This window comes from Cyanistes caeruleus, chromosome 19 (assembly GCF_971803275.1).
Source record: "Cyanistes caeruleus chromosome 19, bCyaCae1.hap1.1, whole genome shotgun sequence".
NCBI lineage: Eukaryota > Metazoa > Chordata > Aves > Passeriformes > Paridae > Cyanistes > Cyanistes caeruleus.
Window position 1 is genome coordinate 5,571,759 of NC_141719.1, and position 17,335 is coordinate 5,589,093.

General features: G+C 48.5%; 1 protein-coding gene across 14 annotated transcripts in view; it reads right to left on the minus strand.

The window, feature by feature from the left end:
- Nucleotides 1-2,378: 2,378 nt before the first annotated feature.
- Nucleotides 2,379-17,335, minus strand: part of SLC38A12 (solute carrier family 38 member 12) — a 59,577-nt gene continuing 44,620 nt past the window's right edge. For all 14 annotated transcript variants that reach the window (XM_086857757.1, XM_086857748.1, XM_086857753.1 and 11 more), the window contains one exon: nucleotides 2,379-5,916. In XM_086857757.1, coding sequence (XP_086713883.1) covers nucleotides 5,156-5,916 — 761 coding nt within the window. In that variant the 3' untranslated portion in view covers nucleotides 2,379-5,155. The remainder of the gene's footprint in view (nucleotides 5,917-17,335) is intronic.

Sequence of the window (17,335 nt, forward strand, 5' to 3'; positions counted from 1 at the left end):
CGAGGGGACGATGGCAGGGACAGCTCCAGGACACCCAGCCCTGCCCCAGGGATGGCTGCAAAACCCCAGGGTGGTCCAGAAGGGCCCGGCTATGTGTGGTCCAGGCTCCAAAGCACTGGCAATATCTCGCTGTCCATCCATCTGCCCATCAACCCACCCATCTGTCTGGGGTTAAATCCAGCCCGTTGCCCCATCCCCCAGCCTGGCTGCCATCACACACACTGGTGCCGGCGCTTTAATTCCCTTTACTTATTTATCATAGCAATTGTCTCGTAATGTCTTTGGCAGCCCCTCCAAGCCTCCTGGCGAGGGTGGGAGGTGCTGGTCCATAAATAAAACTCATATATAAATAAATCCGGTTGAAGAGGAGGGTACTGATCCAGGCTGCCACAGGTGATGGCACCCATTCATCTGGGGCAGCTCTTCCCAGCTGAGTGCCTCAGATGCCCCTGGAGTGACAGGCTGGTCCCCAGGAATATTCAGTGTGGCCCTGGGAACCTTCCCTGAAATTGTGGCTCTCTGGCTCGAGGAAGCCAGCACACACAGAGGCAGTCAAACCTGAGCTGAGGTTGGGGCTGTGACAGCAAAGGGGAGCAGAAAAGGGAAAAAATAAGTATCAAAAATCCCCAACCCACGTTTTAAATTAATTAGTGATGTCTCTGGTGACTCAGCAGAGGCCAAATGGAGCTGCTTCATGTTTTATAGAAGGGCTTTGCTGCAGGAGGCTGAGGACATCAAGGGACAGGGCAAATGGGGTGTAGGGGATGCTCCCAAGGGAAGTGACTCCAGGGTTGGGTGTCAGCACCCAGTGTGAGGCCAGAGCTATTCTGGGTGCCCCATGTGAATGCCCAGGTCCCTGACCACCATTTGCATAACCATCTTTACATGCCAGTTGGGATGGAAAAACACAGTTTTGCTCCTTTTCCTGGTGCTAGGCACTGGGCACTGGTGGGAAAGGAGGCATGACCAGTCCAGGGACTGGGATCTGTGACCCTCAAGGACCAAGGAAGGACTGAGCTGCTTCTGCAGCATTTCTCTGCTTCTGGGTACACCAGGGACAAACCTTCTGGGAAGCAGCAGTCTGGAAGCACCCTCTGGCTAGGCTTTCCAAAGAGGGGCTGGGTAGTGTTTAACAGACATTGAGGGATATTATTTCTTTTTGGTGAAATTGTCTAATCAATCACTTTTTAATTCAGCCTGCTCTGGCACCTGGGACACCCTGGGAGGCTGTGTGCTGCTAAGCAGAGAGAAATAAAGTTGAACCACTGCTGGGCACCCACTTCTGTGGCTCAGCCCCACTGCTGGGGGCAGGCAGTGTCCCCCCAGACCCACCTCTGCCAGCTCTGCCATCTCCACAGCAGGTCCTGTTTTCACTGCCCCATTGCTCAGCATTGTAAGACCCATCCTGATGAGGAGACGGGGAGCAAAGCAGGCCAGCACAGGTCAGCCACTGGGAAGGGGTTCCAGTGGGCAAGGACATGCTGGTGTTGCTGTGGGGAGATGGTGACTCAGGTTAGGGCAGAGGGAACTGGTTAAATCACAAATCAGGACATATACAGGGCCAAGAAGGTTCTGGGGACAGTTGACATGCCCAAGGATGCCTGAGGGAGCAGCAGGTGCAGCCACCTCCTGGTTCCTGCCTCCTGCCAAGGCAAAGCCATGGCACAAAACCTTCCCCAGCTGAGACCCTGCAGCAGGTCCTTCCCTGAGCCACCGACAGCTCCCAGGCTGCCCAAATCCATCCAGGGGAAAGGCTGCTGAGCACATTCCTCAAACCTTCAAACAGCTGAATCCCTTCAGGGACATGCGGCTCCTTGATGGTGGTGAAGCTTTGCCTAAAGCTTCTTCTCAGGTTCAAAGTTTTTTTTTCCCTGGCCATTGCTCTTCCAAGTGCTGCAACAGACTGAATTTCTCCCCAATGCCAGTTTGGCCTCAGATTTACAGCCCAAGCCCCAAAATCTGCTGCTGCTTGTGAGGTACTTTGAGAGAATCACAGCAGAAAGTGTTTATTTCCATCATAAAGATCTGCTTTAATATTTTAACATAAATCAAGCTGCGCTTTATGGTGATAATAAATTTGCTGGCAGAAACTGCCTTTGCAGCCTGAGGCAGCAGAGCAATTCAATTTGTTTGGCTTTAAGTGTAAGGAGCCGTAATTGAGAAGGGGAAAGTACAGATGTTTTCATTGAGTTTGCAGCCAGCACCCAGAGTTGCAGGAGGCTAATAGAGAAGAGGCAAGGGTCTCCATTAGCCTCTTCACTTGCCATTTCTCCTTGGCCTGCAGCCCCATCCATCACAGCCATTCCCTCCAGGAATAGTTGCTCCATGCTTAAGCACGAGGAAGAAAAGGATGGAAAAAGAAGTCAGACTAAACCAGATGTATAATGTGCATTTTATTGGTTTTAATCCCATTTTTAAAAAAACTAATTACAGTTAGGACAAAGTATCATGTGCGAATCTGCAATAATGAATTGTTAGTGCTGATAATGGCCAAATAAAAATAGACTTATTCATGATGAGTGAGAGGAGAGAGCTTATGCCCTGCACCATGGGGTCACCCAGCATCCCCCCCCCAGCCAGTGCTGGCTGCACTGAACCATCCCCTTCCTGCTTTCTCCAGTAATTTTTAAGGCATTGCTATGTCATGTTTTATATGAAAAATGTTCTCTGCTGTAGAGCTTCTTTCTGTTAATCACCCCAATTCCTCGGATATATTTGTTTTGCTGCTGTGCAAGGACAGCAGGCGTCTAGGAATTCATGGTTATTTATTTGAGAAGCACTCATGCTCCTTGGGGAGCACAGTCCTTCCCAGTAAGCTACCACAGCAAAGGCTGGGGCTGGAACACAAGCCCTCAGCACCCCATTGCATCCAAAACCTGGATCCAAGCAGCACTTGAAGGTGCAGCCCCTCAGAAGTCACTGTCACATATTGTTGGGGAGGAGAGAGGGACACACGGCCAAGGAAGAAAAGGCACATCTTTAAATGTAAGAGATGGCAGGAAAGAGGGTGCCAGGCTGGACTCCCTCCCTCCTGAGAAGGGAAGGCAGAGTGAAAGGAGATGAAATAACAGAGAACCCTGTTGCTTGGCTGCAATGAAATGTGAAGGCAAGAGACTGAAATAGGCATGTGGAGGGCAGGGGCTGAGCCAAGGGCCTTGCAATGCATGGGCAGCTCAGGGCAGACAACCCTCAGCCTCTCCATTAACCCACATGTGTGCAGAGGAACAGCCCCCTCATCCTCTCCAGTTTCCAAAGGCTCATTTCATCAGCACTGAGTTCTCCCTCCAGCTCTGTCCAGCTCCCACGCAGGGGGCTCCCAGCTCAGCTGCCCCATGAATCTGCCCTCCAAACTACTGCTTCCTAAACGAGACACCAGCACCAGATACCTGTAAAATACCTTCTTAATTTGGTACTGAAGATGCCACATCAGATTCCCAGGAGCACTTGGAAGTTTAAACTCACTAGCAGGGGCTGCCAATGTCTGTTTAAGATCAAGCTGGAGAGAAGATGAACAGTCTCTCCAGATTCTCTCCAGGCAGCTCAGCAAGGACACAGTGGCAGTGCTCAGGTTTGAGAGGTGCAGGGTTTTGCTTTAAAAGCCATGAAGTGGTTTTATACAGCTCCAGGTACTTGCATATTCCCCCAGGAGGAGCACTTCAGGTCATATGGAAACCAGAAAGTCCTACTTGAAAACAGAGCTTGATTAAAAAGAGCTGCAGTTCAAAGCTTGCTTTAGTGAGCAATGACATTTAATACTGCAGCAAGCGCAGAGGGCAGGAGGATCTGACATGCACCTGGCTTTGAACCTGCTCTGATAACAGACAGTTTAAAATAGTTCAGGTGAAAACTTTTAAAGTTCTTCCTTCTGTCAGGAAAAACCGTATGATCTGTGCCCCAGGGCTTCTGAACACAGGACCCGGTGACAAAGCGTGGTGTTACAGTGACCACAGTCATCCTAAAAGCAGAGACTCTCCTAGAGCTGCCTAAGGTAGGGGCAGCCCATTTACAAAAGAAGCAGAGCAGGAGCAGCCCCAAGCCCACCTTAACCCTGTGCAGAAAGCCAAGAGAGGGAATTCGAGCCCAGCTGCACCAGGGTTTCAGGGTTTACTCCTTGTTTCGGGAGCTCTGCTGCTGCAGGCAGGGCTGAGCCAGGGCACAGCCGCTTCCTCCTGGCACCGGCTCATTCCCCTGAGTTAACACCCACCTTGTTTCAAGGCTAATTACCCAACGGGAGCCGGGAACGCATCAGTGTGCACAGCCGGAGCCTCTGGCGTGTCAGGACTGGGTAATTAGCACCTCCCCAGCCCACACTGATCCCGGCCGCTGCACTCAGGTCCTGCCTGCTCGTACCAGCCCCGGGCAAAGCTGAGAAACGGAGAAGGGCTCTGCCGCTGAAAAGCATCGAGTCATGTGCCGGTGCTGAGGGAAGCAAGGCTGATTTTCCTTCCAGTGGGAACAGCTGTATTCCTCCATGCAGAGGGGCACTGCTCTGCCCAACTGAGCTACCATAGCACAGAACAGGATGGAAGTGTGAAGGTAAACTTCCAGGCTGGAGAAATCCAGCTCTAAGCAAAAGATCCCCAATCCCAGGCAATGTGCACGAACATGATAATGCTTCTAGAAAAAGAAAATGTAACAGCACAGAATTATTTCCTTCTGAATTAGGTCTATTTCCACCCTTATGTTTTCCTTCAGTTGGCGCAGGAGGTTGGTCTGAAGGAGTCTCAGTAGAAAGAAGAGACTCAGTTATCCCAAACTCCTGCTGGATTCTGCACAGCACATTCCTGCCTTTGGGAGAATTGACATTTAGTGACACAGCCAAGGTTGTCTCTCCTGTGTGCTGAGACCTGCAGCACACAGAGAACCACAGAGGGACAGACAGAGAACGTGCTGCTCTGACAGAGCCAAAGGCAGGAATGGCTGGACACTGGTAAACGGTGCAGGCTGCCAAGGCTTTGTCTGAGAACCAGAACTGTAACAAGGCTGAGTCCACTCCATCCACACCCAAAGTGGAGTGAAGAAAGTCTGTGTCATCATGCCAACAGCCTGGAAACTTCCCTTCATACTGCCTCTCCCCCTCACTGCACAGTTCCAGAGGGGGAGCGGAAATGCTGGAGTCTCTGGAGCTCCAGAGGGAGTGCGCTGCTAACCCTCATCAGAGCTTTGATTCACTCAAGACAATGTTTGCAGTCACAAACACGAAGCAAGAGAAACCCCAAATGAGCACGAACACAATCCAGAAGCTGTGCCGGAAAGGGGAGAGGTGTTTGTTCACAGTCCCACTGCCGAAGACCAGCTGAGTGTCTTTCCGACTGCAGTATGCGAGGAAAGCCGGGATGAGATACTGGATCCCATTCCCAGCATAGGCTCCCGTGATCCCCACCAAGGACTCCAGATCGTGGGTGCAGAAAGCCACCAGCACTGGGGGAATCAGCGTGATGGCAGGAAAGACAATCCTATCCACCAGCCATGGGTAGGTGCCCCCTTCTCTGTGGAAAAGGGTCTTCCAGTTGTTGCGCAGGGTCACTGCGATGATGGGGAAGTTGGTGCTGATGGTGAAGACAGGGAAGAGGCCCAGGAAGTACCGAATGAAGGCCATGCTGATGATGTCACAGTTGGTGAAGTTGAGCGTGTACATGTCCATGAGGGTGTCGTTGCGGAAGCAGTAAATGGCAGTGAAGGACAGGAGGCTGTAGAATGCCAGGATCAGGATGTAATCGAGCAGCACAAGCTTGTTGACGTGCTTCTTCTTGGAAATGGGGGTGATGAGGGATGGCAGGGAGTGCTGGCACATGAAGGAATAGACGCACACCCCAAACAGGTTCCGGATGCCCGACAGCTGGGCCATGGACGGGTGACCTTCAGCTTGGCCTCTGCTGATGCGGACGAGGGCCAGAATAATCATGAGGATGAAAGCTGGAGAGAGAGAGAAGGTCTCAGGTCAAGCCCAGGCCTGCACTCCCCATGACCTCCTCCCATTGCACCGTCAGTCTTGGCACCAGCTCTCTCCTGCTATGCAAGAGCATCTCCTTATCTCTTTGATGCACCACCTTATCTGAGGGTGCTACATAAAAGGTGAGGTGCACAGGAATTAATAATGATTTGCTGTCAATGCCACTCAGCAGATAAGGGAATGGGCTCAGGCATCTCTCTCCAGTCTTCTTCCCACAGGGACTCACCCTCCCACCCCCAAGAGCACAGGGCTGTGCTGAGCCCTTAGAAAGCAGAAGGCTGACATGGCTGGTGAACCTTAAGCCCTCAAGGGTTTTGGTCCATGGATGCTTCTCACATCCATGTCAGACGTCTTGCCACACACACACACACACTGATTGAGCATCTTAATTTCAAAAAGGCTGTGAGATGTTTAAGCTCTGACTTGGCTCCAGTCAACCCCAGTAATATTCCTGCACCTTTCCAACTGGACTGTTGTTTTCAAGACCTCCCCTATGTGCACAGGAGCAGCAGCTACTAGCGAGCTTTCCTGTCCCTGGGATCTGTCAAGCATGATAGAGCAAGAACTAGCCAGCCATTTCCTGAGCAGGAGGAACAGGCTGTCTGTAGCTAATCCCAGGGTGTAGAAGCCAGTCTGGAAGGGACTAAAGCAGCACTGAAAGACTGCTATTAAAATTCATGGTTTCTAGACAAAAAGTCTGCTCGTCTACCCTTTACTTTTGTCAGGAAAAAGCTTAACAACATTTTACAAAGCTTATTACAAATAACAACGTGCCAGGGAAAAAATGAATTGAGGAGATTGGGCTAATGCCCTTATTACTCTGGGGGTGGAAATTTGAGCCAGAGCAGTTACTGTGAGACTCTCATTCCTAGCATGGCATATAAAAGCAGCCGAAAACTAATTCTGGAGTCACAAAAATTGCATCAACTTGGAAAAGATGATCATCAGCTGCTGGAGTTAACAAGTAATGGGTAGAAAAGGACCTGCCTGGCAGGGCAGCAAGCAGTGAGATTTACAGTCTGGTGCTGCAATGGGTGGGCCACTGTGGCTTGCACAGAGCTGTCCTTGCACCAGTCTGAGGCACAGGAACAGAGCCATGAATTATCAGGTAATGAAAAAATCAACAAAATGCTGAGACAACTACTACAGAAAACTACCAATGTCATTAATATAAATCCAGAGGAATTAAACAGAGCAGAGCACAGTTCAGGTTCATAGGAGGAGGCTGGCACCAGTGCTAGGAGCTGGGCAGGCTCACCATGGGGCTTACTCTGTGCCCAGCCCTGCTCCCCACAACATGTGGCTGGAGATGGGAAACCCTGCCAGGGATGGGACTAGGGAAAATAGTTACAAACTAATTAGTGAATGCTGCTTCTCTTGTGCCCAGCAAGATCAGATTAACCTCACTGAACACTGCCTCCCGTACACCCCCAGCACTCTCCAAAACCTCTCTCAGAAATTCACATTCTCCTGCAGCAAACACCAGCTCTATGCTGAACCCTTCCCAAGCCACATGCTGCATTCCATCCTGTCCTACCTCAGGAAACCTCTCGCTTCCAACTGTTTTTAAGTGACAGGGCACATCTACCAGCCCTTCCCAAACACCACACTGACAGCAGCAGATCCATTCCCTCATGGTGCCACAAGGCCAGGTCGTTTTGGGAGTGCTAGGCTCTATTTCCTCCCCCAAGGGCAGTCAAGGAGAGCTATGGGAGGCAACACATTGCTCTGTGAGTGTGCAATTCCCCCTGCCTTCACTCAAGCCCAGCAGGTGAGGGGCACTGTGAACAGGGGTACAGTTGTTGTGCTTCCCCCAGTGCTCCCTGGAGAAGAGATGCTTGCCAGCCATATCTGCTCAGCAAGAGACCCAGAAAGAGCTGTGTTCCAGGTGATGTGACATGGCTGCACTCCCTGGGGCTGCACAGGCTACAAGGAAGAGGAAAAGATGCCCTGAGTAATAAGGCAAAGCAGGTTGGGCAGCTCTGGAAATGTGCTGAGACTGTTCCTTTCCTTCTTGCCTGGGAGAGGTGGTCAGGCTCTGCAGCCCCATCCTGAGCTGCTCCTGTATGTGGGCTGTGACTCGGGAGTCTCACACCTCTTCCCCTGCACACTCGACAGTGAATCTCCTCAAGCTCTGCTCAACAGAGTAATGAGTGACCTATTTCCATCCCCCAAGCCCACTCTCACCATTGGCTCAAAGCCCCACTTTCTGCACCAGTGCAAACAGGACCAGGTGAGGGGAACTTTCGGGCAGGAACCCCATCCTTGAAGCATCTCCCACAGACTCTCCTCTGCCCTGGCATGTGCTTTTCTGGCAGGGAACACTGAAGGAACAGAATTCTTGTGGATTCCATAAATGATGGACGGCCTTTGGCTTAAGCAACTAGAATTTAATACATTTGTTTTTCATTAAATATGTATTTCAGAAATTTATTAAAATTACAAGGAGTGAGGATCCAATACTAAGATCCAAACTAGTTTTGCTTCCAACAAGGCAAGCTCTGTTTTCCCTGCCTGAGAACTGATGCTCTGCAGATGCTAGATCCTTGAGAGAAATGGTGCTGGGTAAACTGGATACCTCCCCTGCACAATTCCAGCCTCAGAGAGGACAACAAAAGCCCTGCCCCATGGTTGTTTTCTATCAGTCCCTGAGGCAGAAGAATTCCTCCCTCCTGGAAGTGGTGAGCTGAAACACTTGCCTGTCAAATTTATCTCTCTGTCCCTGAGAGAAGGCGAGCCAAAAAATGAAACTCTGAAACCTAGATATGGTTTGGATGATAAGTCAAAATGAAAAGAAGATGACAGGCTGATGGACAGGCAGCTTTGAGCAGAAAAGAGGCAGGACAGGATCCTCAGGCACACACAAAGCTCCCACTCACATCCCCTGCTCAGGACAGCAGGCTGAAGGCAGTCACACGACACTATTTCATGTCACCTACTGTTGTCACATCAGCTGTCCAAGAGCGTTCTTTCACCACAAGGATCCTGGTGAAGGAAGACATGGATTCACAAAAAAACCTTGATGTGTTCCTCTCCACACAGAACAGAGGACACAAGCAATGTGTTCTAGGGATGAAACACCCTCAGACCATGATCAACAGTACCCAGAGCCACAAAGCAAGGTCAACATTGATGGCACTATGGATTGTTAGTTGCTAACATGAAAAATTTGCTTTAAGCTTTGTTTTTATTAATCAAGGGTTTTGCTTGTCCTGATTTTTCCACAGTGTACAACCCACTCCAAGCCCCCACACCACAGGTTTGGCAGCCAGCAAGGCACAGAGGCCACTTCTTGTCTCATCTTGTCTGCTCTAGATGTTTGAGCATCATCTCTAGTGAAGGATCTAAGTAAGACTGAGGAAAAAAATAAAAGAGGGGCTATGCCATAAAGGAAAACTTGTGATGAATCTCATTCCAACCATCCAACTGCTTCTCCTGCAGACTCTCTTTGCTTCCCTCACTGTTTGAGGAACAAATGTTCTTCTCAGATAAAGCAAACCTTTGCAGTCAGCTACTGCTGCCTCTCCTGCTTGACTCCGACACTGATTCAGAGAGAGGGCAGTTCTGCTCTGGTTCTTGCAGGTGAAGTAAGGATGAATATGGATGAGCTGATGTCCAAAGTAGTACAGTTTGGGAAATATGGGAGTCTGGGGATATTAAGAAATACATTTTTGTGCATTTTGATAGAAACATAACAGAGCTGCAGAGAAGCAGTGAAGATAATTTAGCCATTCTGAGCTTAAGGATCATTTTACAGAGTCGGAGAAAACACCTCTGTAAATGAAAAATGGTGTTTGTACATGAGCTTCATCTCTCTGCAGAAAGGCTACTGCAGAAAAGAAAATAAGTCCAAGCCTCAAACACATTTTTTTGCCCTGTCATGGTAGGTTCCTGCAAGAAGCAATGCTCAGAATGAGTTTCTGGTTTAACCCCCCTTTGCATCCTTGCAAGACGTGGTACTTGTGAGATGTTCACATCTTCTCCAGTCCTGTCCCTGCTCCCATTCCTCCTTCTACAATGAAAGCCTGGAAAGAACATCACCATGCCTGCCTGCCACCCCTTTCAGGGAGGGCAGTGGTGTGCAGCCACCCCATGCCTGGCTGCTCCCCTACCCCCCAGCCATTTGTCTGAGCTGGTGCCATGACATGTTTGTGGCAGGGCCATCAGTCACCACTGGCTGACGGTGTGACAGAGCTTTCCTGTCCAAGCAGAGAATCAATATGCCAGGAAATAATGATAATGGATCACCCTGTCCCAACACACACCGTTTGCTTCCCTTTTCACACATTAAGCAGCATGATGGATTCCAAGAGGAAGATGTTTTCAGGAGCTTCCTAAACCCAGTTTCTTTAGAAAGGGGAAGATTTCTTCCCACCTCAATCCTGTATCAAGTCAAAACACAGCAGGCCACTCTTAAACAGAAGAACAGATCTCATTTAGTTTAAGATTAGGCAGCTCCTTCATAGAAAGGGCATAAAAACAGGAGCATCTGCTCTGTACACACTGAATAGCCCAGGAACATGTCAAGTCAGTGTTACCTTCTGCATCTCCACCTGACACTTGTGCTGTCTACTTCCCTGTTGATGTCTTTCTAGGATGTTAGTGCCCCTTCTCAGAGCCAGCAGTGATGTGAGCAAGCTGAAGAGCCCAGTGCAACTCTGGAACCACCAGGCATTCTGGATCCTGTGGCAATTGAAGTATTAAAGCACAGCTGGAGTCCAACATGCTGGCAGAACAAAGTATCTGAAATTAAGACATTGATTTTTAAATTTAAAACTCATTTAGCCGGTTTCTCTTGCAGAAGCTATATCCTGCCACTTGTTCATGACCTTCAGTCCTCCACAAATTCCAGAGCAGCAACTGATTAAATTCTCCAACCTTCAGAGGGGGTTTCTATATGAATTGACAGTAAAGAGGTAACATGAAAACCAGGTTTGCTCCATTAGATGTGGGAGCTGGAGTAGTTATGGATCGGATTTGACAATGACAGAGCCTAAAACACCATCTCTAGGAAGATGAAGGATTTATGAGTGCAGAGACTGTGTGGAAACAAGATGGATACGTTCATAGAAGACAGCAATTCTCTGGAGAGAAACATCAGAAGGAAAAGAGGAGGGAAATTACTTCCCAGAAGAAAGGTATGAGCAAAAGTTGTGAGACATCACTGTGGCTCCTTCCTCTAATGGAGAGCAGGGACTTGCCCAGAAAGTGTTACCCTCCCTGCCCCAAAGCCTGAGGCAGGGTCCACATGGCAGGGGACTGTTGTTCATACACAGAAGTGTGACACAGCTCACCTAGAAGGCAAAAAAAAGCCTCTCAAGCACCTCCATTCCCCCAGGCCTGGCTTGTTCCTGCTGCAGTCAACTCAGACTCTGCTGCCTTGGGCCAGGTGGAGCTCCTTTTCTCCACAAAGGGAAATTCCATTAAACAAGTACTACCAGGACTTTTTGGCAACCCAAAGTTCAGTGGAGCTTCTCTGCTCTAAGGGTATAATTTCCCTGCTTTTCTTCATCAGGCTTGCAACACCATAACCAAGATTTACAAGTAGCTTCCCCAAATGTGGTAACAATGGCTGTCATGAAACCCGCATAGCTACCCCATCTCAGCCCACATCAGCTGGTCCCACAGACATCTGCACACCAGCAACAGTTCACAGGGGAAAAATGGCCCTGCACTTGGGCATTTATCACAGATGTTTTTTTCTCAACATATGGGAAGGAAAGAGCAGCCAGCAAGGCTTGTTTGCCTCTGATGGAAAATTACCCACGTAGTTTATGGTACTCTCTCTGCCAGTCACCTTCGGCAGAAGAACTATAAAATCTCTGTGACCAGGACTCTGTTCTCAGCTCTGCTGTTGGCTTGGCCTATCAGCTCTGACAGTCACTTCTTTGTCTATGTCAGAATTTACTCTTCTGAGAGAAGATAATAATACACACTTTGGTGTCAATGTGAGCCCAAACTATGGCTGTGCATGCTTTGGAAAGCACTGGCTGCAGAGCATGTGTGTCCTGTGAAATCCTGGTGCTCTGCAGATTCAGACACATCCTGCCCATCCTGCCTTGGGCCCTGCACAGCAAAGTTTTTTATCATCTTGTTCTGCCAACATCCAATCTGAACAGAAAACAGCTTTTCATGCCACAGCCCCACTCTGAAAACCTCGGTGGGCACTGTCATCCAGACCCTTTTGCAGGGTTGAATGGGCCCTTACATTTCCAACTCCCCTTCTTCAGCTCTCAGACCCATCAGTGTCTCCTGCTACCTGAAAAAAGTGCTCTCTTCAGGAGCATCAGCTCCTCAGGCAGGATCTCAGTGGTCCTGTCCAGTACTGCAAATCACTCTCCATCTGTGTCTGAAGCTCACAAGGCTCCTTCTCTCATACAGGCATTGCTTCACCCCACTGCCCCCCACAAACAGCACTGAAATGAGCTCCTCAGCCGACAATTCCAAAAGCAGGCATGACAGAAGCACAGCATTTTAACTAACTCTTCATAAATATATTCACTTCTCTTAGTGAATTATTTACCCTGTGCTCTGGCAGCAGCTTCATCTGCTCCAAAAGGGATATAAGAACATGAAGTAACTTTGTTGAAGCAGCTTGTCGGAATGAACATGCAACAGTGTCCTGATTTACAGTCCAATTCCCTCATCCTCCTGTATGCCCTGCAGTGTGAAAGGAGAGGGGCAGAGATCACAGTGATCCCTCCTTAAGCTATTTGCAGAAAGCTCAATTTCTGATGTGAAAAGAGGCCACCTACCTTGAGGACTGTGGGCACTGGCAGACTAATTTCTCAGCAGGAGACTGGAAATTCAGGACTTCAGATAACTGTGACCACCTCCTAAATCAGCCTCCTCTGTACCTGTCAGTCTCAGCACCTGAAGGGATGTAGCACAGTGACTCCAGGTTTCTGCAGCACAGGTGGTTCTGCTGCTAAGGATGGCAGTGACAGTTACCTGAGTCTGCTTGCAAGGTGAGATGGTCTGAGACCAGTTCTCTGCAGAGCAGTGCTGTAAACAGCAGGGCTCTGATGGAAAGAGCAGAACTACCTGAGAAACCACAAGATAAAAAAGTCAGCCCCACTAGCATGCTCTGGACAGCCCTTTCCTAGTTTCTGCCCCAGAAGCCTTCTACCAAGTAGCCTGGAAGGGGATGAGATGAAGAAAATAAGGGCTTGACATAGACTTCCCAGCAATTCTTGTCTTCTTTCCCTCCATCTTATTGGACAGGGAAAAGAGCTGGGGTAGAGATTTTACTCCTGAGCATGTAATTGTGAGATCATTGTTTGGACAGGTTTGGGAAGGTTCTGTCTCAAGGGCTGCATTTACTTGAATAGTTGTGCTGTGATCCAACAGGGAGAGGGAACTGAGCCTGTTCAACCAAACCCAGAAGTTTATTACTCTATAAACTATCTCTTCATTAAAATACAATACTTTCTAATAACTACAATACAGCATCATCAGCAGCACACAGAGCACAGGCCCCACGTGGGAGCTGTCTGGGAACATTTGGCAGAGACAATTTAAAGACAGCAGCGATAATCACACTACCAATGTCTTTAGAGCCAGCAGTCCTCACCTACAGAGCTGGGCATCTTGGGCTGCAACAGGCAGCAATTAATCGGGTTAGCTGCTTAATACACAATAGCCCAGTGTTTGCTGCTCAGCTCCACCAAGCGCTGTCCTTTTGTTATCTTTCCTAATCCATATCCTATCCCATGATGCTGCTAGACAGTTATTATCCCATATAATCCAATAATAAAGAGGTAGGGCTGTGCCCCAGTGAGCTGTATCCCCTCTCCTGTGAGAGGTGCATGGGATTTGCCTGGCTCAGTCCCTCTTGTTGAGCTGTGCCCTTCAGCAGCTCACCCCTAACAGCACTCACGTGATCAGGATTGAAGAAATGAGAGGGGGGAAGAAACCAGCTAGATAAGCAACTCTCTTTAGAGAGCAATCCATCTTCCCCATAGATTTAAACCCTCCAGGAAAAAAAAAAAAAAAAAAAAGTGTCTGAAATCCAAACAGCAGAATTGGAAATACCAACAGCTCTACATTTATTGATGGCTTTAGCCTTCTGCAAGAAGCCCTGATCCAATAACTTTGTAAAAGGCCTGGAAACAGGCTCCAAAACTGGTAAAGGAATTGACCTAATGACAGCTCTACACTTTCCCAAGGCTGAGGTGGAAGAGAGCTGAAAGGAAGGCAGGACTTGCACTTTGGGGAAGGACCCTCCTCACCCCATAGGAACAATTTGTACTCACATGGCCCCAAAGCTGGGTGAGCCAACATAGTTCTAACTGCAAATCAAAACAAGGCTTCACTGTAGGAACCATTGCCAGGATTTAAACCAAATTATTTTTCACTGGTTCACTGGCCCTTTCTCCAAGGAAGCACAGCAGGCAGGCTCCCTGTTGCACCCCTTAGGGTGCCTCTGCTCCACCTCCCAAGGCAGATTAGGTATCTGCAAAAGGCTGACAAAGCAGTCTGAAGAGCTTCTGCATTGGGAAAGGGATGAGAACTCAGGTAGGCAAAGCCTTACTCATCTGCCAGCTCCTGGAGTACAGAGATCTCTAAGCAAGGATAAGGCCAGCAGTTCAAGCACCAACTGCTGCACTGAATTTAACCACTGGCACTCACCAATGCCAAGTGACAATCAGTTCTGCAGCCAAGTGTGTAAGCTGCTACTCTTCAGACGACTGGCAACAGCTCAGTTCCTCGGTTCCTCTGCTACCAGCCCCACTCCACCTGCAGACACAGATCCACCCTCTGTGCTCCAATCAATCCTGGCAGGGAAGTGTCTTGCCATGCCAGCCTTGTTTCCAGATGAGCTGTCCATGATCAACAGGCCCAGACAAGGAGGACCCATCTGTCTGGGCTCTCAAGCAGCACAACACTTGAGCTTGCGAGCTCCTCCTTCAGCTTTCTGATTTCATAGGCTTCAGAGGTGCCTGTCCTGGCTTAGTCCCTTATCCTGGGAGGACGCCAGATAAAGGGCTGATCCTTGGAACATCTCCACGTTCTTTGAACTGGCCCATTTTTAATTTCCAGCTCAGATCCCAGTGTTAAAGCCTATTTTTCACAGAGAGAATGAACTTTTTTTTATCTGTGAGGTGTGGAATGAAACTGCTGTAGGCTTTGATAGCCAATGTGCTGCTTGTGATGAGCACAAGGCTCTGGAAGAGGCTGGTGACATCTGATTATCACTTAGATCAGGAGAAAGAGGGAAAGCAACTTTCAAAGGCAAGGCTGACACTGTTGCAAACACCAGCAGAAATGACCTTCACACACAGCTAGCTCTCTCTGCTGCCAAGAACCATCCTCTCAGCTGCTATCATCTGAATCACCAGTACACCTGGGGCAGTGCTGCTTTACATCAGCCTCTTCTGCTCTGAAATCTAGGGACTTTCCACTGGGCTGGGAAGAAGGGTCTGTGGTGGGTCCTGTGGGAAGCAAAAAGTCTTTACTGACCTCCCAGCTCAGGAGGCTTGATTTTTTCAAATCATGATGCAAAGCATGGGTCAGATTCCCATCCACACCAAGCCAATGAGCACAGGTAAGCTGAATAAGCAAGCCAATGTCTACATGGGAAGGTTTTCTTTCCTCCACACATAAACAGGTAGGTGGGAAGCTGCAGTGTTGCTCTACTGCTCAGAATGTTTTGCAGAACCACCCTCAGCACCACATGGCTAAAACCAAGGAAGGTGAAGGAAAAGCACAGTGCATACCAGGACAAAGAGTTCACATCTGGCCATTGGCATGCAGGCAGGGAAAGTCCAGAAGACCATAAAACATTACCCAAGACCATTCTTTAGGATCTAAGCTCTCTAAACACCAACCTGTGTTAACTCACAGCCCTGCTTTTGGAGGAGGGGACAGCAGTGATGTGAGGACATGGGAGAAGCCAGCTTGACAAATCTCAGCAGTAGGGGATTGATCCTTACCCCGGGATCTGCAGCAAGAGCTTTTCTCTGCTCCCTGCATCACGTGGATTTTTGACAAATTGTCTTTCCCAATAAATCTATCCCTCATTGTACACATATGGAATCTGTTCTTCTAAGTAGCCACTGAGGTGCTGTCAGGGTCATTAACTATCATTATCTGGGGCAGCTGTTCCCCAGTGTGCTGATGCAGGAATCAATCAGGCTAAAGCATGAATTTCCCCTACACTTCTCCAAACACTGCCTTTATACCTCTCCATCAAGCCATGAAAGAAAGGAACAGTTCTGCCATCGTGCCAAGGTTTAGCAATCCTCATACTGGAAGGAGCTGGCTAAAGGGAAAGCAATGGCAGATAAGGCAGGCATCAGACTGTCACAGAGACAGGATGAGGTCTGACTGATGTCTTTACCAGGAAAGAGGAGGCAGGGTGATTGGAATCAGGCCAGTCAGCTGAGCAGAGATCACTCTTTTAAAGAAAAAGAAAAGAAAAACCAACAAAAAACCCCATGCAAAACTTCTTCATTTCCTTTAGTACCCCTTAATGAGATAACCTCTTTCTCTGAAGAATGGGGGGGCTTTCAAACCTTTCATGTGCTCAGACAACAAAGGAGAAAAACAGGCATTGAGGATTTTCACACCATCCAAAGTCAGGATTTATTAACTCAAACTATTCAACATCTGAGACTTGAGAGCTTAAAATCCAACTTAATTTTCCTGAGTGTCAACTGCTTAAGCCCATCTCAGGAATTCTGTAGAACAGAGGATCTCTACCTCTCTGCAGTGACTGCCAGCCACCTCCAATAAGGATGAATTCACAGAGAAGAGACAATACCCAATTGCAGTCAGGTCAAGAGTATGTGTGTAATGGAAAATAGTTACAGAAGCAGCTTTTCTTCTTATTCCAGTGATAGGTATAAACAGAGTTGTGTCTGAATGGTCTGGATCCACACACCAGGAGACTGTTAACCTGCAGAAATGCTGGTCATTAACCTGCAGAAATGCTCTTTATTAGCCCTGAGTATCAGTCACTCTGTCTAGGTGACACAAAAATAGACAAACATGAACATAAATCTGCACAACCCACACACACCTCTCTGCCTTTAAGGGCATTTACACACAAGCCAGATATGAGGCAGCTGCATCTTTGAATGACAAAGGCATTGGGGAAAAAAAAAAAGAGTAATGTCTTTCTTCCCCTTTAAGGAACTGATCTGTCTTCCCAGAAGTTCTTGGCAATATTTTGGAAAGAACCCCTGGGAGCAGGACTTCCTGGTTTGGGGGTTTCCAATGGAGCACATCCTACCATAAAGGAAAACCGAGGAAAATAAATGCAAGCAGATGATAAAACTAAGGGTGAAAAGTCTGATAGAAATGCCTTTTCCTCTCAGATCAAAACAAAGATTGTCCAAAGTCTATTGTGCATATTCTGTGAGAATGAGAAACTTCCAG